Source organism: Clarias gariepinus, chromosome 18, assembly GCF_024256425.1.
Source record: "Clarias gariepinus isolate MV-2021 ecotype Netherlands chromosome 18, CGAR_prim_01v2, whole genome shotgun sequence".
In the NCBI taxonomy this organism is placed as follows: Eukaryota; Metazoa; Chordata; class Actinopteri; order Siluriformes; family Clariidae; genus Clarias; species Clarias gariepinus.
This window is the reverse complement of record NC_071117.1, coordinates 8079603-8105313: the sequence shown is the minus strand read 5'-3', so window position 1 is coordinate 8105313 and position 25711 is coordinate 8079603. Positions and strand designations below refer to the sequence as shown.

At 40.6% G+C, this 25711-nt stretch overlaps 2 protein-coding genes across 2 annotated transcripts; both read right to left on the bottom strand.

The window, feature by feature from the left end:
• Window positions 1-824: 824 nt before the first annotated feature.
• On the bottom strand, window positions 825-9197 carry pane1 (proliferation associated nuclear element). The gene is made up of 6 exons (XM_053477172.1): window positions 9044-9197; window positions 8848-8927; window positions 7589-7687; window positions 7405-7484; window positions 5364-5455; window positions 825-1816 (listed from the first exon to the last, which is right to left on the bottom strand). Exons 1-6 carry the CDS (start codon window positions 9098-9100, stop codon window positions 1673-1675), a joined length of 552 nt encoding a protein of 183 aa, XP_053333147.1. The 5' UTR covers window positions 9101-9197; the 3' UTR covers window positions 825-1672.
• A 714-nt stretch (window positions 9198-9911) lies between these two features.
• Window positions 9912-22115, bottom strand: zgc:158803 (LUC7 domain-containing protein). The gene is made up of 10 exons (XM_053477191.1): window positions 21419-22115; window positions 18960-19054; window positions 18639-18737; window positions 17406-17516; window positions 15555-15698; window positions 15293-15469; window positions 14931-15115; window positions 14753-14782; window positions 13422-13559; window positions 9912-13109 (listed from the first exon to the last, which is right to left on the bottom strand). The coding sequence occupies exons 1-10, from the start codon at window positions 21477-21479 to the stop codon at window positions 12872-12874; spliced, it is 1278 nt and encodes a 425-aa protein (XP_053333166.1). The 5' UTR covers window positions 21480-22115; the 3' UTR covers window positions 9912-12871.
• Window positions 22116-25711: the final 3596 nt, after the last annotated feature.

Genomic DNA, 25711 nt, shown 5'->3' with positions numbered 1-25711 from the left:
TCCTTTTTCTTCAACTGTATGTGCACATTTAACTGAGCTACAGCATTAGTTGTAATATTTTTTGGCATGGTTTAAGCACTGCGTTGGTGGACTGAGGTGGCAGAGAGAAAGTTTTCTGTTCCATTTCAAGGTTATTCAAGTACAGAGTGAACTTAATCACAGAGAGGCAAAGCTTAAAAAAAACATACATTGTACATACATGCACGATTTAACTGAAAACATACAGGGGACAAACATGCTTAATTTTAATTTAAAACAAAAACGCCTTACTGTTTTGTTTTGTTTTTTTAGTTTACACAGCAATTTGACCATGAACTGCCAACTTCATAAACTGACTTTTAAGCAATCTGTGTGTGTGTGTGGTGGGATAGGGAATGCATTAATGAAAGACACTACAAGTAAAAGGAAAAAAAAAACACAAAGTGGAAGGAACAAAATTGAGGAAAGAAAGAAAGCTCAGTGTTTACTAGACATGCAGGATACACACGTTAGAGCTGGGAAATATGACATCAGCACAGAAAGAAAGAAAAAAAAAACTCACTGCGCTGCTGCCATGGAAACAAGCTGCTGACTGGACCACCACCATAGCAGGCGGTTGATGGTTTGAAACTTTTATGTTGTAAAAGTTTTTTAAAAAGAAAAATAATAATCCTGTCAGCTTCTTATCATTGTCTTATCCTTGTTTTAGGAGTCTTGGTTCATTTACATAAATTCTTGGCTGATTTTGTCTTTAGAACTGTTTTATTTTCATCAAACCATCCACCCAAACAGAAAGAGAGAGAGAAAGAGCTGGATGGTTTAATAACAAACACTGAAGAGACGAAAACACCAAAAACATTTATTAAAACGTACGGGAAACATATGACGACTGAAACGTACATTCTTTCCATCAAGGTCAGAGGGTGGGCACGAGGACAAAGATATTACCAGCTGCATCGCCACATTACTGTCGTGCAGGGGCTAGTAAAGCCCATCACCCCAAGGTTCATGAGTATTTATTTGTACACAGCGCCATCTGCTGTCATTAAGGTGCAGTAGCACAAAGTCAAATGAACAGTATTAACCAATATTGGTTATACCTTCAGATCTTGATATCTACTTTTGCATTTTTCGCACCTTAAGGTCAACCATGATGATTTGTGAAATTATTTATTTTTTGCTCATTTTTAGGAGAGGAAATAAAAAGCTAAACTAGTAATAATAATAAAAAAAAGTTTTTAAACAGCAAAACACTAATTTAATCTTATCTTATTTTTTTTCGTTCGGGCACGACCAATTCTTTGTGCCACAAGACTAGAAGAGCTTTAAGAGTTAGGTGAGGATGTGAAGAGGACATCAAGGTTCTTGAGAAGGTTCCTGCTCCACTCTTTTATCCGTCTGTGAACAGTCCAGTCAGTTTCTTGGTGACAATTACTGTAGATTTAGATTAGACCTTATGGACCCTGGTTATCACAGTTGTCTGGATGACAATCTAACCATTGGCTCTTACGCCAAATTACACGTGTCCAGGTGGCATGGCCGGGTAGGGATGGATAAAGCTCACTGTTTCTCTCCAGGAAACTTTCTAAGCACACAAGTTTTACTTTATACAAGACAGTCGGTTTTGTGTCTAGATTATCCCTCAAATTCCCTGTTCTGAAGAGAAGCAGGGAAAGAGTGAAAGGGTGAGAGGTCAGTCCTCATCGAGCTCGGATGGCACGGTGCAGCGGGTCAGTGTAGACAGGTAGAGTGCTGTGGTCGCCACGGGAGACGCGCCGGCCGACACCTTTAGGATGGTGAGGAGTCTGGACGCTGCCATGCTAATGCCGTCCTCCGTCTGTATGTATGAACAACAAGACACATAGAAGGTGATGTTCTAGTCCAATCAACAGGCTCGTTCCACATGGTAAGACGCTGAACATGAAAAAACACTTACCTCGGAGCTTCTGCTAGAGCCACTCTGTTTTTGTGCAAACACAGTGTGTGTGTGTGTGTGTGTGTGTGTGTGTGTGTTAGACTATTGTTTTCAGCACAAATCGCAGCACAATAATTAAATATCAGTAGAGAAGCTTAGCTTTTGTAACAAGTAGATGTAGGGAGAAATATTATATTTCCGAGCCAGGTAAAACAAGGTTAAAAATTAAATGCAAAAGGAGAAAGATGGCATGGGGTGACTCAGTGGAAGGCACAAGTTTACTTCCCGGTCGCAACACCCCAAAAACCTAGACACTGGGCATCGCAGTGCACGAGAAGTGCAACAGATCACAAAACTCACAACTGATCGTATAAAGATTTTTTTGATATGAATAACAGGGATAAGAATATGAATAACAAGTTGCATAAAATTTTGCAATCCATTTTATTAGTGTTAAAGCTTAAGGAGCACCAAAATTGAAGAAAATCAATTAAACCTTAAAATTAAATCCGTAAGTAATAAAGTGCAACCTGAGGCATTCTTTTATTAAAGCATTTAATTATTTTATTATTAAAATATTTTATAATTTCGTTGTTGAAGTATGTTATTATTTAAGTATTTTATTGTTATATTTTATTCAAGTACAATCTAAGGCCCACTCTCACTCACTTATCGTCTATACCGCTTCATCCTGGGGACCTGGACCCTTTCCCAGAAGAATTATGGCACAAAGCAGAGAGCACACAGGACAGGGTGCCAATCCATCGCATGGCTCAAACACACACATTCACACACTACAGGCAATTTGGGAACAATTAGCCTAACTTGGACTGTGGGAGTAAACCAGAGTACCTGGACCAAACTCCATGCACATAGAGACGGGAATCGAGCCTGGCCGGGAATCGAACCAGGACCCTGGAGGCGCAAGGCGACAATTTTGGCCTTCTTTTATTAAGGTACAGTGGAACCTTGGATTAGGAGCATAATTTGGTCCGGAAGAGGCTCATATTCCAAAACACTCATAAACCAAATGACATTTTCCCATAAGAAATAATAGAAACTCAAATTATTCATTTCAGAGCCCCCAAAAAAATATACCATAAAAATAACCAATACGAAAAATAAAGTAAAAATAAAAGAAATTAACCTGCACTTTACTTGCAGGTAAATAAATAATTATTCCTGACAGATAAGTGTTTCCGTTTATGCACATGGGCGCTGTGTTTGTGTATGTGTCAAGCTAACGTAAGAGGAGACTCTTACTTTCAGCCCCTCCCGTTTCGACCTTCTCATCTTACACAGTAAACCTGTCTCCTCGCTCATTTGAATTTCACACAAACATACGTACACATTAACGGAAAGACTGTTTTGTCGGAAAAATTAGCAAGGAACATCGTTAATGACACTCGTGTGTCAGCGCATACTAACGGAATCACTGCTGTAAAATAAAATAAAAAAACCCTGCACTTTACCTTTGAAAAGAATCGCGACAGAGCAGTGTTTCTCTGTGGAGCAGACTGTGTGCGCGCGTAATTTGACTGTGCCAGTTCACACACTCTTTTTTTCGCCTTTAGTATGTGTGCGAAGCACACCCTCTTTGCTTCACACACACAAACACACACTAAAGGCGCGAGAGAAAGAGAGAGTGTGTGAAAACCGGCACAATGTCAAATTACGAGTGCGCGCACACAACAACAGGCTGAGGGAGAAAATAGATTTTTAACCTCTAATGAAACTTTCTTTTGCTTTACACGCACTCACACACAAAATAAAATATGTTTTACACACACACGTGGTCACAGTGTTATAGTAAACAGTACAAGCGCACGGATGTTGATTATACCAGCAAGAGACGAGCACTAAAACCCAGCAGGAGAAACAATTACCCACAATTCCACAGCGCAAGAGAGAAAAACCGTTGGCTCAGTTGTGATCATGTGACGCCCAACGTCAAAACAAGAAGCGCATGTATGATACTCGGTACTCGTAAACCAAGACTTGCTCGTTTTTCAAGTCAAAATTTTTTAAAAATCTTAGCTTGTCTTGCGGAACACTCGCAAACCGCGTTACTCGTAATACAATTATAAAATTGTTTCATTATTTGATTATTGAAGTATTTTATTATATTAATGTAAGCAATTTGAGGCATGAGGATTATTTTTATGATTATTTATTTTTATGATACCTTTTTGATGAGTTATTCACTATTGTTTAAAGTAAGAACATCATACTTATCTTGGTAATTAAAAATATGTTTTATTATTTAAAAAAAAAAATACTTCTATAAAGTTGCTTTGTGATAATTACCATTATTGAAAGCACTGATCAGGGATGGAAGTGGGTTTTTTATGTGTTTTTTTTTTTAAGTAAGACTGGATGGACTGAAAAATTCTCAAAAGAAGGACTGGAAAGTTGAGGGAGAGTGAGATCTATAAATGGCGGTGATGCAACTTATAGGGTACCAACCAAATGCTCAGATCCAAATGCTCAGTACTAATAGGGAACATGTGGAAGATAAGAGTGTGTGGAAGTGCTGGATAAAGGCAGATAAAGAGTTTGAGACACAAAATGAGGTGAGACGAGATCAGGGAAGGAAGCATTTAACGATTTTGTTTAAGGAAGGTTGGAGATGAGGCGGTTATGTAACCTACTGGATTCCAAAAGCCGTTAAACAACAAGGAAGAACAACAAAGCGCTATACAAATAAAACTGAATTGCATTTATTTTACAGCTGTAAAAAAAAAAAAAAAAAAGAATAGTGTAGCGACGATTTTTAGCCTCCATCAACATTACTGTATTTAAAATGTTTAAGTATTTTCTTCGCAGGTTAAGCTTGAGAACTGAAAGTCTCACAGAAAATACTTTTATTTCCATTTAACTACATTTATGTTAAAAATAAATATATATTTTAATGAAAAGAATTTTTTTTTACTTTACCATTTAAAATGGAACATTTTATTTAATATATTTCTGCTTGATATAAATATTTGTTTAATAACATTTTAGTTTAAAACAAAGTATTAAACAAAAAACAATGTTTATTTCTGTTTAATATGAATACATTTATTTTAAGTTAAAAAGAAAAAATTAATAAAATTAAATTGCATTAAATATATTAATTTCTGTTTAAGATAGATAAATTTCTTTTAAATTAAAAACAAAAAAAAATTGTAAATAAAAAATAAACATATTTCTGATTACTGTAAATATATTGTACATATTAAAATAAAAAACAAACCAATATATTTATTTCTGTTTGATATAAATATATTTGTTTAATTAAATGTGTTTGTTTTTTATAAACAGGGGAAAGAAAAGGTGTGGCGAAAAAGAAATGACCTGAAAAACCAATCTTGTCCCGCTGTGAACGAACCTGCAGGTTTTTACGATCATAAATCTGAACACGTTAAGACTGTGTGAGTTAACACTTCGTGTCGAGTCAGTGCTCGGCACGCTGCTGATTTCGTACCTGGTGTTCGGCGCAGATTACAGGACAGCCGTGAGACGCAGCAAGCTTCTTCACAGTGAGCAAACGCTCTTGAGCCACAGCACCACACCGTGCTAAGGGAAAACACAAACACACACAGACGCTTAACTTCAGCAAACAATTATATCGTATCCGACAGAAGGCCACCTCACAGAGGCATGTGGTTTACGTAACCAACACTTAAGCGTGATTTATGCTTCAAGCCGACACCGAGCCTATGTGCCAAAGGCTACTTGAGCGGCCCTGCACAAGTAGCTCTTGACCTTTTTTTTCCACCCTGACCCAATTTTTATCATATCATGTGAGTCACGACCCTTCGGTAAAACTGAGAGCGTGCTCTTTCATATCCAGCAACCATTTGAAAATTTCAAAGGAAAAAAATGGCTGATTGTTTTGTTAGTAATCCGTTATAACATGAACAAACAGTAATAAACGGGCACGCTGTCAGCTTCTTAATGAAAAACCTGATACTGTTCGTTTCATTACGTAACTGAAGATGGTGCAATCTGAAGGTCATGTTCAATGTTTTTTTTTGCTCTTCAGCTGAGAGAAAAAAAAAGCCAGACTCACAGAGATCCTCGTCAGGAGCACACTAACGTCCAACACTGCACCAGGAGGGAGTAACAGTCGACTACAGGAACATGTTTTGCAGGCCCACAATCACGTGATAGCTTGACAAATGTTAAGTTTCTTCTTTGACTTTTTTTTTTTTTTACATGAACTCTCGTATCCAGTCCTGGACCAACATGTTCTCCTCTTCTGGAAAATAATAATATTAATCACACATCATCACGTGTGTGCGGTCTCTCCAGATGTGCGTCATCACCCTTTTTAGAATCAGTCAAGTTTGTTACCTCATGAGACACACATTCGGTAACATGTCCAGCCTGACGCTTGTTACACGTTTGGTCCAAAGATTGATTTTGTCAATTTATCCATTTATTTATTTTTACATAAATGAATCATATGATCAAGTTTGACCCTAATGGCTTCTTATAAATGCTCCTGCTGTTGAGAATTTTGGCAAAACTACATCAACAAAATCTTTTCTACAAAGTCATCATTCCATACATACATACATACATACATACATACATACACACACCAGCAGAACTGCATGTTTGGCCATGTCAGCAGGTTCATCAAGTCGTAAACTGTATCAGTCGACAAGAAAACTGTCTTTAATCTTTTCACTTCGGCTTCACCCAAGCGTTCGCTTCACGTGTCAATCAAACAAGGAAGGATAAGATCTCCTGTAGCAGTACAGGACTTCTGACTCTCAGCCAATCTGATATGAAACTCTACACGAGGTGGAGAAGCTGCATCTGTACTGTACATACACGTTCAAATGTCTTTTGGAAAGGCGAAAGGTTTTGACTCGTGTATTTAAAAAAAAGAAAAAAGTCCAGGAGCTTATTTCTGTAGCTGGTGTGGATATTCAACATTCCTAATGTCAGTAAATATAAAATCACCTTAAAATGACCTGCTGATATTTATTTATGTTTTTTAAAAGTAATGTAAAAATTTAATTTTTATTTTAATGGAAGACATAGAAAAGCTCAGAAACACTTGCTTATTACGGTACTGTTTGAGAGAACATAACCTGGTGAAATACTAACCTAAAATGCATCAATACAGCAGAATAAGAACCCACTGCCACCTTGTGGTTAGGTACTGTAATTGCAGTGTGACACAAAAGCACTAGTGCAGAACTTATGTAGGTTCTGTGTGGACTTGTGCAGAAGCATAAATCCGGGGTTAGACTGTGAGCACTTACCGTACAGACGTTCCCCTTAAATATCTCCTCTAATACAGACAATATTCATAAAGTGTGAGGAGTAAAGCATGATGGGAAATTACAGTCACACACAAAACAATCTCAAACTTTAAGTTTTAAAAACAATATAAATCTGAGCTTCTTGGTTTCACCCTAAATAATTCAGTGGGGAAAAGCTCCAATAAAAGATACTGTAGTTATTTTGTTTCCATGTAGGTGCTAGGCTGTAGGTTGCTGAGCACCTACCATCAGTGACCACGAAGCACACCTTCCCGAGGAAAAAGTCTGAACTCAGGTAACTGAGGGAATTCTCCACCACCTGAAGACTAACACACAGAGACACACACAGACATGAGAACAGACCAACAATGCAGCAGGTGTCAGTACTTATGTCTAAGCTGACTTGCTGTGAGAGAGTGATGGAGGTTACCTGCGCTCGAAGAGAAGGTTCACTATGAACACCACCAGGTCCACACGAGGACGCGTCTCGCTGTTCTCCACGGGGAGAGGGAGTCTGCACGCCAGGCGTCTGAAACCAGTCAGTCATGACGTCATGAGAAATACAGAAATGGTGAAGGATGAAAAAGGACACACACTTTCCTCTGAAAGTCGACAGAAAAAGGCCTTTCCCCTAAAGGCCAACAAAGACAGATAATTTCCCCTAAAGGCGACAAAGAGACACATCGTCCCCGGAAAATCTCTGACAGAAAGACACATCGTCCCCCGGAAAATCTCTGACAGAAAGACACATCGTCCCCCGGAAAATCTGACAGAAAGACACATCGTCCCCGGAAAATCCCTGACAGAAAGACACATCGTCCCCGGAAAATCCCTGACAGAAAGACACATCGTCCCCGGAAAATCCCTGACAGAAAGACACATCGTCCCCGGAAAATCTCTGACAGAAAGACACATCGTCCCCGGAAAATCTCTGACAGAAAGACACATCAACCCCTGAAAATCTCTGACAGAAAGACACATCGTCCCCTGAAAATCTCTGACAGAAAGACACATCGTCCCCGGAAAATCCCAGACAGAAAGACACATCGTCCCCTGAAAATCTCTGACAGAAAGACACATCGTCCCCGGAAAATCTCTGACAGAAAGACACATCGTCCCCGGAAAATCTCTGACAGAAAGACACATCAACCCCTGAAAATCTCTGACAGAAAGACACATCGTCCCCTGAAAATCTCTGACAGAAAGACACATCGTCCCCGGAAAATCCCAGACAGAAAGACACATCGTCCCCTGAAAATCTCTGACAGAAAGACACATCGTCCCCTGAAAATCTCTGACAGAAAGACACATCGTCCCCTGAAAATGTCTGACAGAAAGACACATCGTCCCCTGAAAATCTCTGACAGAAAGACACATCGTCCTCAGAAAATGTCTGACAGAAGACACATCGTCCCCTGAAAATCTGATAGTAAGAGACACACTTTCCCCTGAAAGCCGACAGAAAGAGACACATTGTCCCCATGAAAATCAGACAGACAGACACATTGTCCCCCTGAAAGCTGACAGACAGACAGATAGACAGACAGACAGACAGACACATTGTCCCCCTGAAAGCTGACAGACAGACAGATAGACAGACAGACAGACAGACACATTGTCCCCCTGAAAGCCGACAGAGACACTCTTTCCCCTGTGTCCCCTGTGACGTGTCTCAGAGAGATTACTCACACGTGGACATTCAGGTCTTTCTCCTTCTGCACGATGGCATCGGCGAGTTTGGACTGAAATTTCTCCTCATTCTCAACTAACTGTAATAAAAACAACAACAATAAACAACACGGAGTAAACCAGCTTAGTCATGAGCTAGCTAACTGGCTAAACACAAACACAATATAAACACGCGCTCTGTGTGGATTATACTCACTAAAACGGTCGCAGTGTTCAGTTCGGGTATTTTGCTGTAAGGTGTCAGTAACGCCATGGTGGATTAAAACCAAATTTTTAACTCTAACGCATTTTAATAAAAACTAAAAACAACAACAATAACCCTGTTTCTTCCTGCTGCCGCGTCTTTTCAAAGCCGCTGTCGTCACTTCCGGCCGCGTCGCTTTCGGCCGCGTCGCTTTGCTGCCCCCTTGTGGATGCGCGGTACATTACACCTGTCACAATATACTGTATTACTAAAGGACAAATCATTTAACTCCACACTCTGTCCACACTCTGTCTGTGTAATAAATGTTTACAACATGCTGTGAGTTTATAACTAAGGCCAATTAAAAAAATAAATAACTAAATAAATAAATGTGAAATTTAAACAGAGGGAGGGGGTGGGGGGTTAATACATCTGAATAACTGTATAATAATAATTCTTTTATCACGTATGTACCAACAGATTTGTGTTAACTGTTAACGTTCTCTAGTAAATATTGTCATTTAATTGTTTAATATAGTCAAAGGCTCAACAGCTAATACTGTAGCAGCGTGCTAGGTTTATTATTTACCTCAGCATCAGTCAGACACTCGTTGCCTAGCAACAGACAGTCAGCCATTTTTATTTTATTTTTTATTCAAAAGAGGTAGGACCAAAAACTTTTAAGATTTGTGCGCCACAGACTAGGTGACTTTCGCCGGACGTCTTACCTCAGACGACTTTAAAACCTGGCAGCAGAATTCGTACTTGGTGCTCCAGTCACTGGGGGACGATTTCTCGATGGACAATTATTATTATTATTATTATTTATGATTCCACCTCGTGATACAGTATACCGAAGGGAAAGAAAGAAAGACAAAAACATTTTTCAAACGCTTTTATTTAACTTGTATAGCATCTGGTGTGTCAGGTTTCTTCAGAAAACTTAACAGCAAACTGAAAAATAAAAATAAAATAATACAGTTGTGCACACAACATACAATAGTAGAAACAGTTGGCCTTTGTGATAAACAACCTGAAGTTACAAATAAGCATGGAAAAAAGTGGTATTGTTTGTTTGCAAAGGAAAAAAAAATACGTAGGACGGCTACGACTTGAACGCTGGTGCACCGAATAAACACACCGTCGTGGTTTTCAGTACACCGGGGTTGAGTGTTGAGAAGAAGCCCCGGGCTTTAGATTCACAGTTAACTGCTGCTCAGGTTTCATGTAAGCATCAATGTATGGTTTAGTGATGTATTGTGTCATCATCGTTCCATCCATAAGCAAAAAATAATAATAAAAAAATGTTATTTCTAATAAAAAACAAAACTGTGAAACTGTAAATACTGGTTAACCAGCAGCACGGTTCTGGGTCACGCGCTGCAAAAGCTGTTAGCATCGTAGCAAGTGAAATATTCTGGAATCTAGTCAAATCTATTTATAATTTCCTAAAATAAGATTCCAACAAACTAGATGTAAAATTCTTAAACGCATTTCTAGTCAAATGTTACTAAAACTGCAAGCGAAAAATGTCTTAGACAAAATTTTAGGAATTAATTTCATAAAAAGCTAAATTATCTCCCAATTGAAAAAATTTTTTCTTGCAATTTTGGTAATTTAGTAGTGTTTGACTAGAAATTTGTTTAATAATCTTATATTTGGTTTGTTGGAATCAAAATGTAGATACATTTGGCTAGATTTCTCTTGCTAAGGACAAAATCTTTTTCCCTGTGAGGGTCAGAATAGATTTTTCTTTATCGCACTCGTTTCAGATTTGGATTGTGCTCAGGAAATTTGGTGACAGGGGAAGTGTGTGTGTGTGTATTTATATATGCATATATGAAGGCTGTGAAGCTTCAAGAGCCGAGATTTATATAGACTGCTGGAGAGTTCATTTATTTGTTCCACAAAATCAAAAAATGAGGACCAACCTCATTTCCACGCGTTAAGAGGAGAGATTTGGGGGTAAATAAATTGATTTAGGAATGCAACACGACTCTTTGGTGCAGCAAATCGTATCTGCACAGTGAATTAAAAATCTATTTCTTTTTACACGTTACAGTTCCTCCATCAGGTGACAGGTTCGCAAAACAGATTAACAGGCAGCACAGAATCCCATGCAGTAGAAGTAAGGTTTATTTATTTATTTATTTTTTTGCGTAATGAAATCTAAGAAAAGAAAATAATGAACGGGATATTTATAAAATAGTGATACTTATAGAATCGCGATATAAATCGAATCGGACTCTAGGTATCGTATCGGGTGACCCCTGGTGGATCCCGTTCCTACTTTAAATCATAAATGGTTTGAGACAACGTTGTTTTATTACTTCTTTTGTGGATTAAAAAAAATAAGTGTACGTATTTGAGAAATAATCCAAAATCTAATTGAAAAGAAAAAAAACGTCGCCGATCACAAACTACTGCAATGTCTGACGTTACATTTCCATATGCTGATAACGCTTATAAAAGATGCTTGATAACTGCCTCGGTAATGAGGTCTGTACACAAGGCAAGGTCAAAACCTTGGTATTTCACCGCACAAAGCGTACAGCCGTGTCAACCAGCTTACAGAGCTCCTATTAGATGGTAGAAAACCGCACCCCAACCCTAAAGCAGCTAGTTAACAGCTTCCAGCTTCACAGTCGCTATTAAAAAAAACAAAAAAAAAACAAGCATTTATAACTTTAAAACAGTAAGAACAAAATATGTTGAAAAAAATTTTATTCCTCACATTGATTCGCTGTAACGCGAATTACGTCAGCACCGTCTCCCCACCTCTCTTCCCATCCCCCCACCACCCCACAAACACACTCTGCTTTGGTTGGCTGGCAGATTGCAGGTCGCTCTGTCCATAATCTGAATGCGTAACAATCTCTGGTCCTGTACAGTTTTTTATTTGCACGCCTACGAATAATAAACCTGGTTAAAACAGGTACGTTACAAACGACTGTCTAAGACACGCAGAGGGGTGAAACTGTATGAAATCAATTTTAGTTTGTTTGTTTGTTTTTACTGGATCAAAACAGCAACACGCACACTGCTTTGAAGTACAGTCTTTTATTCTTCACTCTGCTCTCAGTGATTTATTACTCGTGGTAAAGAAATGTCGCTCAGAGGATCTAACCTGCGACCCCGAAGACCAGAGCCGAGGCCTTGGCTTAATCCTGTGGGAAAATTCATGTTTTTTCTTTTCTTTTTTTTTTTTTTTTAAACAAGTGATCGTCTGTTGTCACCCGTGACGACGATTGCGGCCTTAGGTTTGCGTAACTGTGCATTAACTACAATTTGTCAAGTCAGTCAGGCGGACAGAAGTGAAAAGACGAGCAAATAAATCATGACGATTTGTGTGAAATATCTGATATCAGAGTTCTGCGCACTCTCACACCGCATGGTCTCTCTGCAGGGCTGCAACCCAGACCCCCTGCTGATTCAAATTTATTAAAAAAAAAACAAAAAAAAAACAAGACCTTAAAAGAAAGTCTGTGGAAAATATATATATTTTTTGTGTTTAAATTAATTAAAAAAATTATTTTAAAGAGCCAGAATCCTAAACAAAGGACATGCAGAGTTGAGGATGAAATCTTTTGTTTAATGTTTTGTTTGTAGTCATCAAAAGAAGAAGAAAAAAAACTGCTTGTGTGTGTGTGTGCTGTTCTCGGAAAGGAAAAAAAAAACAAAAAAACAAAGAAGCCTAATTGTGCTAAAATTCATCTTGTTAAGGAGACACTGTGCGTCTCTGCCGAGCCCGTCACCCAGTCAGCTAACACACGGAGAAAATAAAGGACAGGAAGTCATGTGAAAGCAAAGCAACCGACATCATTCTCTCTCTCTATCTGTTTATATCTCTCCGGACTCTCTCTCCTCTGAGCTGGAGCGGTTCTCTCTCTCCACAGACACGGATCTCTCTCTGCCCTTCGGCCTGCCCGTCTCCGGGGACGACGTCGACCGCTCTCTCTCGCCCGGCTCCCGCTCCGCGTCCCTCCGGTTTTCTTCCCTCCATCGCTCGTCCCCTCCTCCGTACTCCCTCCATCGCTCCTGTGACACGGAGCGCTCCCGCTCGCGAGTGTGTGATGACCTGAGGCGGAGGAGACGGAGGACAGTTAAAGGTAAATTCTTTAGCCCCACACACACACACACACACACACACACACACACACACACCATCTCTTTATTCCTAATGTTATTTTAATGAGGTTGAAAATTTGACCTTACGCTAATCGATAAAAAATAAATTATTAAACTAATCCTCACACACACACACACACACACTGGGGTGGATCTATAATGTCCACAATGTCCTCCTATACCAAACTACTGTCTGTATTTCCGAGATGTGTCTGACTTGTACTGTTCCTCTAAACGGCTGCACGTTAACGTGACACCGCACCTCTTCTTCTTCCTCCTGTGAGAGTGGGAGCGAGAGCGATGTCGTTCTTTATGTCTGTGCTTCCTCTCTCGGTCCCGGTCTCTGGAGTGGGATGAGCGATGACGCCGCGAGCGATGAGACGATGAGCTTCCACCATCCCTGAGACAGAGACACACACAGAGAGAGAGACACCCCTACATTTCAGTGATACGACACAAGCAAGTGATTTTAATCGTCACACTTCCCCAAAACACACCATGTGGCAGGTTCAATCAGGGAATTTCCAACACCAACCTGAACAATTGTTTTTTTCCTTTGCTATACAACAACAAGAAATGTTTAGCGTCTTATGGACAACTTCGTTTCAGCTCTGTGTACGAGTCGGCGCTACATTCTGTCACCGTATTGCTTCGTGTCGCATTTGTTACCGAGTGCACGTTTGCACTTTAGGCTGAATTGTGGGTGTTTTTTTTTTTTTTTTTGCATTTTTGTATAGTTTATCTAGTTTTGTTAATTTGTGGTCTAAGCTAGTTAGCTAATTAGGTTTCATTCTAGCTAGTTAATTAATGGTTGTATGTAAATTCATGTTGTATGTATTTATGTATGTAGCCTGAAACGACATAATAAAAGTCTATAAAAGTCTATAGTATAATAAAATAGAATAAAAGTCTACTTGACTTGACAACATGTTATATAATAAATAAATAAATGAATAAAAAAAAACTAGGAAGTGGGTGTATTTGTAGTTTATTTTTAGGAAATAACCCAGTGATTAATAAAAAAATCTTAAGGTGAACAGTGTGACGTGCAAAACCTCTCACACCGAGTGTGTGTGTGTGTTGCGCATGAGGGTAAATACCTTTTGCCTCACAATGATGTTGCTCAGACTGCTGTCTGTGTTAACAGATGTTTATACTACCACTCCTGGTCGATGTAGGTGTGTGTGTGTGTGTGTGTGTGTGTGTGTGTGTATACGTATAATGTACTACTCAGGATGCAGTAATACTCAACAGCGATGGTGGGATTGATTTGTTATACTGTGCAGTTTTTAACTGATTACTGATCGATCACTGATTTATTTATTCACACCATCAATTAAGTATCAAACATTTACAGAGTCACATGACTAGCGTACAGAGAGCACCGGACAAGAGCTGCTGCTGTTTTTTTGTTTTGTTTTGTTTTGTTTTTTTAAACCACTCTGACCCAGACGTCTAGACGTCACAACCCAGCCCTCAACAAAGTCTCTCAGATCCTCAGGACCGATTTCTCCTGATTAGATTCTCCTGACTGTCCTGCTCCGTCTCCACTGATGATGAGAAACACAGTTCAGACTCTTAAGTTAAAGTCACCTGTATCTGTCCCCACTGCGAGATCTGGACCTGGAAAGGGAAAGGAGAGAGAGAGAGAGAGAAACAGAGGGAGAGAGAGAGAGAGAGGAAGGGAGTTTAGAAAATCTCTCCGTTCAGTAAATCACGTGTCACTTTATTACATTAACGTCTCTATGACGATCCCGTGAGAGGAACTTACCTCCTGCGCTCTCTCTCCCTCTCCCGTTCCCTCTCGCGCTCTCTCTCTCGCTCTCGTTCTCTCTCGCGTTCACGCTCTCTCTCCCTCTCTCTCTCCATCTCCCACTCCCGCTGTCTCTCCTCCTCTCGTTCACGCTCCTCTCGCCGTTTCATGCGCATCCGCTCCTGCTTCTCCACCACCGCTTTCTGACAGAGAGAAAGAAAGAAAGAAACAAACAAAGCGACAGACAGACAGACAGGGAGAAAGAGAGAGACGGGTGTGTTAGATTTCCCCGGTTATGACGTGGTGATAAAGACCACACGTGTCTCTTCCAGTCAATCAGACGTGAGCCAGGCGGAGACCGCCACGTGTCCCATCCTCACCCTCAGCTTCTCCAGCTTCTCCCGGATCTCGATGAAGCCCAGGTGAAGTTTCCCGCCAAAGTGGTCGGCCAGGCGGCGGTCGTTGTCATGGAGACCGAGGTAGGCGGAGCACACCTCACACACCCTCAGCTTCTGCTGCTGGAAACTGGAGGCTGGCATGGAGTTCCGGTATATGTCCTACACACACACACACACACGTTTGAGTGTGTATCTCGGATTAGTAGATCGTTCCCCCTGTTCCCCGCCGAAGTCACACACTCACCTCCGCCTCTCGTTTAAGAGCCCGTGTTTTCTCAACCTTCTCCAGGACCTGCTGCGCCTCGTCCACGTTCCCCTCTCCACCCAGCTGCTCCGCACGCGCCAACAGCTTACCGATTTCCTCGTTGAGTTCGTGCACGCGCTCCGCCTAAAAAACACACACACACACATCACTACGCTGAATTTTACACACACGAGTTCGGTTAATATACTTAGCAAAAAAAAGAAACGTCCTCTGACTTTCAACTGTTTTTACTTTCAGTAAACTTAATGTGTAAATATTTGTATGAACACTAAAAGAGTCAACACCATAAGACATAAACTAAAAATGTTTCCCAATGTGTCCCTGAATGAAGGGAGGCTCAAAATCAAAAGTACCAGTCAGTATCTGGTGTGGCCACCAGCTGCTTGAAGTACTGCAGTGCATCTCCTCCTCATGGACTGCCTATTGCGGACAGTCTGAGCACTGATGGAGGGATTGTGTGTTCCTGGTGTGACTCGGGCAGTTGTTGTGGCCATCCTGTACCTGTCACGCAGGTGTGATATTCAGGATGATCAGCCGTCCTTCCTGTCTCCCTGTAGTGCTGTCTTATGCGTCTCACGGTGCGGACATGGCGATTTATCGCCCTAGCCACATCAGCAGTCCTCATGCCTCCCTGCAGCATGCCTAATGCACGTTCACGCAGATGAGCAGGGACCCTGGGCATCTTTCTTTGGGTGTTTTTCACAGTCGGTAGACAAGTCTCTTTAGTGTCCTGCGTTTTTAGAACTGTGACCTTAAATGCCTACTTTCTGTAAGCTGTTAAGGTCTTAACGACCATTCCACAGGTGCATGTTAATTAATTGATTATGGTTAATTGAACATGCATGGAAAACATTGTTTAAACCCTTTACAATAAAGATCTGTAAAGTTATTTGGATTTTTACAACATTGTTGTTGAAATACACAGTCCTGAACAAGGGACGTTTCTTTTTTTGCTGAGTATATATGGTTGTGTGTGTGTGTGTGTCTGTGAGAGAGAAAGAGCAAGCAGAAAGGAGATAAACTAAAGTACAAAAAAGGAGAGAAGAAGAAAATGAATATAGTCACAAGGAATGATGAGAGGGCCCAAGCACCTGCATGTGAGAAAGAGAGATGTGAGTGTTAGTGTGTGTGTGTGAGGGACATGAGTGTGTGTGAATGAGAGATGCGAGTGTGTACCGGGGAATTTAATGTTTAGATCTCCGAAATAGCCGCGTTTGCTGAAAAACTATCACACTATGACATCACTTAGTATGATATCACACAAAGTTATTAATCATTTTTCAGCGTTAGTTTAAGACATTAACGCGAATGACCCGTTTAAGAAATCAAAAATCCCTCCGCAATTCTCCGTCCGCAACGTCTTTAGATCACATCAACCCGGTTTGGTGGCGATCGTATAAATTCACTGAGAGGAGTATATCGAAATACATCGGGTGTGTTTTTGCGAACGACGGCCTCCTGTTGAGATGCATGTTGGAGTCTAAATCTGACACAATGACTAAGAACGGCTATTTAGTGCAGCGCTGCTCTGAACTTCCTGCCAGATGTGCTGCTCCAGGTGTTCGACCGTTTCGGCAGAGTCTCAGAGCAAACACCAGTCTCTCTAGGAGTTCCCCATGTGTGAACACACACACACAGGGTTATTTCTTATGTCTTCGCGCCTAAATGAATCTTTCCTCTCTGTTCATCGAGGTGAAGTCTTCCGTGTCTCCGGAGAATTATTTTTATTTATTATTTCATTACAAATCAAAGAAAGGTCAGTTAGATGTTGAGGTGTTGAATGGTTTCAGCTCGTCTGTGTGATGAGGAAATAAAAAGGCGGTTGGTTACCTTGGCAGCGACCTCGGCGCTGATCTCTTCCTGAGTCTCGGCCAGTCGTTTCTTGGCGAGTTCGGTCCTCCGGTCACAGTCGGCGATGAACGACTGCAAGTGTTCGGCAGCCTGGACACAAACACGCACACAATTAGTCACGTGACACTTTTACTTGTGGGGACGTCACCTTTCTGATAAACATTTCCATACGGACGTGTGATCAAGAAGCGATTAAATCCGCATGCCGTAAAACAATATTTTAACTTCTACGGTTGTCCTGTTCTGGTTTTGTAAACTAACTCCACGTCCACGCTGCCACCTCCTCACGTACAGAACGACGCGTTAACACACACACAGCCGATCAGAGGAGACGTCCTGCCTTCAGAAAGACTACGAGATATTGAAAATGTTAAATTAGTGCCTGAGACGATCACCAGCTCATCAAAAGCAAAACGACTCTCTGGAGACACATCATGTTTTGTTTTGGTTTCTGTTTTCCTCCCTCACAGACTGATCAATGCCATCCAGTCGAGATGACCTTGTCATGCAGCGTGATGTCTGGAAGACACAGAGGGACGACAGTGTCCTGCAGGACCACACAATTCATAAATACAATTTCTGAATGACGTTGATTCGCTCACATGTACGTCCCTGTGTTCACACACACAATTTTAAAACATTTTCCATTCACACTATTCATACAATTTGTTTACATTACACTCTTTTTATATTAGTAGATAACGTTCTACTAAGCGGTCTAAGGTGATGGAATAAAAGGCTCCCGTCTCTTCAGAGGCATGGGTTCGAATCCCACCGCTGTCGGTATGAACAATGCTCTTTTTATCTTAGTAATTTCAGGTGTTCTATGGTCATCTTCCTCTTTTGTTTTTTTTTGTGCTACACTAATCATAAATGGTGATAATTTCCCTTTGAGAGGGTCATTAACTCGGCCCAGGAGATCACTAGGTGCACCTGTCGCCTCATTGGAGAAACTAATTAAAAGTAAAAAAGTCTTGTGCATTATTTTGACGCAGTCATTGATTCAGTGATACTACAGTGATGGTGACCGACTGTGTCGCTGTTCCTCTATGATCCTGCAGGTGGCACTCTAAACTACAGACAAAGCATTCTGTGTGGCAGGAGTGAATTATTTGCCAAGTTTGTTTCAAAATGTAATAAATTCTTTATTAAAATATCTCCGGATGCTATTAATTCACAGTACAGATGGTATCATCCTGACATCGTACTCACGTCCAGCTCGAAGAAGTACTCCTGGTGTTTGGAGGCGATCTCATAGTCCGCCCTCAGCGCCAGATCGTGGACCTTTACACACTCGCCCAGGTCCATGCGCTACATCACACACACACACAGGATCAAAAAAGTGAAGAAGCGGTAGTAACAGGGATTATAAATCAGAAAAGATTCATCAACAACAAATGACACGTGAGTGAGTTCAATAACAGAGCCGAGATCATACATCAGGAACATGTTATTAATTCTCACCCCATTGTCAATCGCTAAAATCCTCCGTTAATCACATTGCTGGATGTCTACACACACACACACACTCACCGTCCCTGATAAGATGTCGTGAGGGCAGGACTCCAGTAAGTGACTTTTACACACTCTTTCATCTGTGAACTTGATCCTCTGCCGCATGGTGTCTCCTACAACGACAATAACACACACACACACATCGTGATGAGTCGCTCCTGTATCCAGTCGGACCTCTCTCATAACTAGACATGACACAAACACACACAGTCTGAAACGCAAAAAATATTAGAGATGGGGGGGAAATCAGTTCAGTTATAAATCCTGATTTTTTTGAGTGCTGATTCACGCATCACACAGACTCCAAAATTAAAATAAAAAAATATATTACATTTATAACAGTGATGAAGCGGCCGATCGGTCAGTGTTTTTCAGTCTGATTGGCCGTGACCGATGCTCAGGCTCAGATACAAACCATTCTGTACCGAGCGGCGCAACAGAAACACATTTTTATGGCGTTATATTATCAGAAACTTTGTGTGTAAAAATCCTCCGATCTGTCTTTTCCTCCAAACTCTAAGTGAATTAGTTTCAAACCCACTCATTACACACACACACGTTACACCGGTCTCAAAGCACTGCGAGCGCTAATTAGTCGTGCCTTAGAAACCCCACGTGCCCACATTATAACCCACACGCATCCGCGTTCTCGCTGCCTCTTAACCCACTCGCTCACCGTCGTGTTGAGTTTTGAGACTTCGGAGGCGTTTAAGGCTGTTAAACATCAGTTTCTTTATGATCCTACAGGTGGCGCTCTCTGAACGACAGTGAGACTCCGACTTACGGATATTCAAGTTGCGAACGGAACTCGAACGAATCACGGAAGTAGCTCACGTCAGAGCAGTGCTGCAGTGTGATTACTGTACTGTGGGATGTGTGGAAGAAAAAGGAAAAACAGTGGTGATGTGGAGGTGACCACTAGGAATTGCAAAGCAATACCCATGAAAACGATTGGAACAGGGCGAAAAGATGATAGATGTAAGAAAGTATGTTTAGGGATTTAATATAACAGATTGTGTGCGTCAATGTCATATAAACCACGCACACTCACTAAGTGCATGACATACAACAAACTATACGACTGTTTGCCCATGCCTACTTGAACTGTTATAAAAAATTGGTCTGATTCCTGTGTCCAGATGACCACACAGATACGACCCAGTTCTAGAACTAGAATATAGTCCATCTAAGTCTCACCCACAGTAGACGTGTTTTTTGGTTTGTCGTCTTTTTTTTTTTTTACAATGCTTTACATTGTATATTTGTGTCAAAGGTGTGCAAGAGTCATGTAAAAGAATCTAATTCACGAATTAATCTGACGCACAAACGCGCTCTCAGAATGGAACTCGGTGTATTTGCACATCTTCACCCCGTGTGGTAGAAGTGAATAATTTGCTGAGTTTGTTTAGAAATAATAATGATGGCGGAGGACAAAGATACGCGTTGCTCAGTTAAATGTTAAACTCTTGTTAGTTTGTACTGTTTAAATGCTGCACTTGGTTCTTAAGTGAGAAAACTAATGTTATAAGGAGCAGGCTACATTTTGTTACTTATTAAATGTTTATTTATTTAAAGGTTTAAAACTGTAACAAAAATCAGGGAACATTTAATATCAAATCAGGATATTTATAAAATTGTGATTCTTGTATAACAGGAATTTTAGCAACCAAAGTGCATCTTCTACTGCGTTTATACATACGCTACCTGGCTGAAAGTATGTGCACCCGTGATGAAAGCCACATTCGATATTTTGCGAAAATCGCATCCCTATTTTCCAAATTTATGTACGTATGGATGTGTGTTCATTCGCAGATACACAACGAGAGCATTAGCGAGCTTGGGCTTGTTCGAATGTTGAGGAGATTAAAAAGTTCTGGTTCAGGACACACAAACTCCAATGTCCAACTTTGTTCAACACAGTGTGTGTGTGTGTGTGTGTGTGTGTCCTTACACACATCGTCACACTGGAGCAGGTTTCTGCTTCTTAACTTAACAGAAGAGAAACATTTCATACAGTCGCAAACAGTACAGTCCGTTCTGTGCTTCCAACGGTCATGGAAAGAGTTTGAGGAAGAAGCACATGTACAGGTTTCATACTTTTGTCCTCAGTGTGAGAGTTATTAGTGAAGCTGCACGTGATGTAAGGTCTTAATATCACATCAAAGGCTCTTCAAGTCTTTACATCACTTTTAACAATGTCTACAACCCTAAGTTCAAAGAGTGTGTGTACACACACTTTCATTCTCATTGTTAACGTTAGGTCTATTACGTATACCTCTGTGTACACTCGTGTGTGTGTGTGTGTTCTGCTCGCATACACACCTTAAACAAGTTAAACACATCCTTATGGATGGAGCAGATGAAGTTGTTGTTTTTTATTTTGGTACCTGGTGTGTAAAGCTGTAGAAACTGGGACACACAAACAAAGCTAAAGATCTTTGATCAGGAAACACACACACGCTGTGGTTCTCACTCACCGTCTCGGCTTGTACCCATCAGCTGGTCCAGCATGGCCCGCATCTGCGCCTGAGCCGACATCTTCAGCGTTATAAATTATTATTATTAATATTATCACGAATATAAAGTCGTGTTGTTTCTCTCACACACACTCATACAGGCCTTCGGTTCCGTGCGTGCCTGAGCGCGCGCGCGCCTGACCCCGTGTGCGAGTGAGTGAGCGTGCGTGTGTAACTTTCCTAACTGACCCGGATGTATATAAACAAAAACAAAAAAGATAACGAATTAAAAAAAATTATAATAATCCTTCTCCGTGTTTTAGATTTATAATTAGTAACCGAGCCAGAAAGGTGTGTGAGTGAGTGTATGTGTGTAAACGGCTCCGTCCCTTCTTTTTTCACCTCTCTCTTTTAGCTTTTAGCCTTGTCAGCTAAGCTATGCTAAGCTAACCTACGCTAAGCTAAGCTAGCGCAACTCGGCGAGGGGGAGAGATGACACAGTTCCTGTTTGTTCTAAACCTCGCTCCGATAGCGATCAGCACACTAGTACGCTCTTAATTTGTCCATGTTCGTGACTTTTATATATATTTTTATTTGATCAATTTATTTAATTTAAACAAAAAAATGTTTTTTTGTTTGTTTCGTAGATTTGCGAACTTCCTGTTCTCTCCCTCTCTCTCCGAACCGCGCGCGCTCGTCTCGCGGACGCGGACTCCGGGAAGCGTGACGTCACCGCACCCGGCGCCTGATTGGCTGGAACGTGGGTGACGTCGCAAAAAGGCCTCGCCGTTACCAAGTTGGTCTTTCAGCGTTCTAATCTATTTTTATTTTATTTATTTATTTATTTTTTAATTTATTTTCTCCTCGTTTTTATTTTTTTCTATTTTTATTTCTATTTTAATAAATGTAATAAAAAAAAAGTTTTTTGAATGACACAAATATTCTCACAAAGTCTGCTGCTTCAGTGTTTTTAGATCTTTTTTGTCAGTAGTTACTCTGGTATACTGAAGGTTTAGTATAATTACAAGCAATTTATAAGAGTCAAAGGCTTTTATCGACCATTACATTAAGAGCCTGTATTAGCCGTCTTGACCCTGCTTTTTCAAGACCTCTGACATGCTGTCAATCAACTTCTGGTCCACATCCTGGCTGATGGCGCAACCCGTTCTTACATCACAGATTCTTGTGGGTTTTTGTTGGTCCACCCGCATCTTGATGATTGACCACAAGTTCTCACAGAGATTCCTGGACACGGATCCAAACTTTTCATGATTTGTTCCCAGAGCCACTTAGTTATAACTTTTTCCTCATGGTGAGGTCCTTCATCATGCTGGAAAAGGCATTGTTCATCACCAATCTGTTCTTGGATTTACATTTACATTTAGGCATTTGGCAGACGCTCTTATCCAGAGCGACTTACATTTTTATCTCATTACACATCTGAGCAGTTGAGGGTTAAGGGCCTTGCTCAAGGGCCCACCAGTGGCAACTTGGTGGTTGTGGGGTTTGAACCTGGGATCTTCCGAACCGTAGTCCAATGCCTTAACCACTGAGCTACCCCTGGCCCTGGATGGTTGGAAGAAGTTGCTCTCGGAGAATGTGTTTGTCTTATTCTTTATTCATGGCTGTGTTCTTAGGCAAACTTTTGAGAAGTTCAGCATTTACGTATTTGTCTCATATACACATATACTGCAAAGTGAAAACTTTGGTTCTTCGTTTATCCCATCTTTTGTTAGAAATCTGAGGAGAATGCAGAGTCAGACATTATTCAATTTAAATCAATTTTATTTATATAGCGCTTTTAACAATGGTCATTGTCTCAAAGCAGCTTCACAAAAATGAAAGAACTTTTTAAAAAGGAAAATTTATGGAAGTGTGGAATTTTATGGTGCCTCTGGAGCAGACTAGGGTCCTAAGGGCCTTGCTCAAGGGCCCAACAGCGGCACTGAGTCACATTGAACTAGCTCTGGAACCACTTAGACGAACAAGGGGAGACACGCTAAACCGGTTCCAGCATCATAGTGTGCGGCAAAGCCGGCTCCATGAAAACATGACAAGGGTTTAAGGTTGGGGTGAAGGAACTCAAGTATCCTGTACAGAGCTTCGAGCACGGTATGCTGATGAGACTCTGAGTTGCAGTAACACGTGAGCGGCGCAAACGTTTTAAAGAAGGCTGTACGTCTGTGAATGGCGATCCTGGTCGAGGTGGCTCGGAGCGGACTGCAGTCGGTCACGTGAGCATTCAGGGAGTGGATCGCGTGATTCTTAAAAATTGACGTTGCTGACTTGCGGAAGAGACACATTTGTCTGTGTGAACTATACACACACTCATTCACCAACACCACGCACACATTATGGGGACGCAGCTGGGAGTTATTGCCACATTCACCGTACAGTCCTGACATCACTCCAAAAACACATTATGTGTTAAATAGAGAAATAAAGGGAGTTTTTACTCTGTGTTCTATAATTCTGTACAATTAAAGTCCCGCTTTGACTTGAACACCCCTTGTATAACCCATTTTGACAGCCAGTGTTCTTGTAATACTGTGTGCTGCATTTTTCTAAATTATGATAATAAAAATAAAATAAAAAATCACTGACAAGCAAATGAATGACTCCAGAAATGCATTGCTCCTTTATTGTATTGAAGTGAAAGAGAGACATTTTGTACTATATGTAAGCTGTATACAGTATCATATTCATATACATATGTATAAAAAAAATCTAATGTTTTTTTTCTTTTCCCTCTCCTCATTTTTTTTCTCCTTCATTATATAAAACAGAACCTAGCTGTGATTATCAGTTATAATAAATGAGAATAAATATGGGTATGGGGAGGTCTTTTTTTGCCCACGCGGTCATCCAGCGAACTGGTCAAAAAGGCACCAGGACGCGCTCGGACTGGCGCGGAGCGTGGAGATGTTTGGCATCGCTTACTTACAAAGTATCACACTACAATCTCAAGCTCATCTTAATCACATTGCTGCTTCAATTCCAGCTCAGATTTCCTCAACAGACTGATAAATGCTATGATTTTATTTTTTTTTCTATACTAGATAAAAACAGATTAAATAGGATTAAATTCATTTTTATGTTTAAAACACACATAGTACCCCAGAAGCGCCGAGCCCTGGGGAAATTAACACACTGAGTGACAAACGTCATAAAATATTATGCGGTTGAAGATTGGCACATGGCTCATGTCGACGTGTAAGGAGTGGTATCTGGTGTAAACATGAAGATGTATACGTTAAGATGGAGGAAACCTTCCCGTTACAGCTTTTAAACATGTTCCGTCACCAACCACCACAACTCGTTAGATACACAGCGTACAGATTATACATACACACCGGACTGCCACGTCATCAGGTCTACTAATGGGGTACGGGCATTAATTTTACATTGACCAAGTGACCCGTCTTAGTGGTGTGATGGTACACGAATTCAAATTTGGACTCTTCGGTTCAGTGTGCAGATCCGAGCAAGGGATTTTCTTTTTTTCATTTGGTTAATTCAGATGCATGGAACAGGCAGCATGTCACAAGGTTCAAATATCACTCCAGAGATTCACCAGTCCACAAGTCAAAAAGACAATTCAGTGTCCCACCCTAAAGCTGTTACGTCTATGTGGATTTACGTTATTACTGATTTCAGCTTGTTCGACACAAGCGTTTGTAGGTTGTTGCGAGTGATCTACCCTAACCGTCAAAGGGGTACGAGTTTGTACACACCTTTAACTCTGTGGTCATTCCAGACTTTTATGCTATAAAACAATACTGAAAGCATTTATCAAAAAAATGTAATTTTCCTTTGAACAGTTGATATTGAGATGCATCAGCTACTTATGATCTGTTAATCATGATCCGTTTGTTAATTGTTGATTTCTGAGGCTCTAAATGAGTCTTACTTTCCTGGGAATGTCTTCATGAGAGACAGTTTCATTATGGAGCTTGATGGGTTTTGTAAATGCACTTGACACAATACTGTTCTTTTAAGAACCGTTCCAGAACAGCCAACCTTCATGTATTAATCTAACAACTGACTGTTATTTTATACTTTTGAAATCTTCTGCATTGTTCTAGGTTGTAAAAAAATACATCACTAAACAAAAAACATTAAATTAGAAGGTGAGTCCAACTTTTCTTTTTTTATTGGTGCTGTATATTTCCCTTTCTTAAACAGTGAACTTTGTGTGTGTGTCATTATTTTATATTTATCAAACCGATGTGTGTGTTGATTAATTTAAACTGTACTTGTACTGTAACCCGACTGAAGCTAGCAGGTTTTCGTTATTTCGTATTTCTCATGCTG

Bases quoted from the DNA above. Each gene is read 5' to 3' on its own strand.
- pane1 (XM_053477172.1), bottom strand. From the start codon at position 9,100: ATGGCGTTACTGACACCTTACAGCAAAATACCCGAACTGAACACTGCG. The intron at 7,485-7,588 runs GTAACCTCCATC...TCTGTGTGTTAG, and splicing joins AACCTTCTCTTCGAGCGCAG to TCTTCAGGTGGTGGAGAATT. The intron at 1,817-5,363 runs GTACGAAATCAG...TCATACATACAG, and splicing joins TAATCTGCGCCGAACACCAG to ACGGAGGACGGCATTAGCAT.
- zgc:158803 (XM_053477191.1), bottom strand. From the start codon at position 21,479: ATGTCGGCTCAGGCGCAGATGCGGGCCATGCTGGACCAGCTGATGGGT. The intron at 17,517-18,638 runs GTGAGTACGATG...GTTTGTGTCCAG, and splicing joins AGTACTTCTTCGAGCTGGAC to GCTGCCGAACACTTGCAGTC. The intron at 15,699-17,405 runs GTAACCAACCGC...TGTGTTTTTTAG, and splicing joins GCGCCGAGGTCGCTGCCAAG to GCGGAGCGCGTGCACGAACT.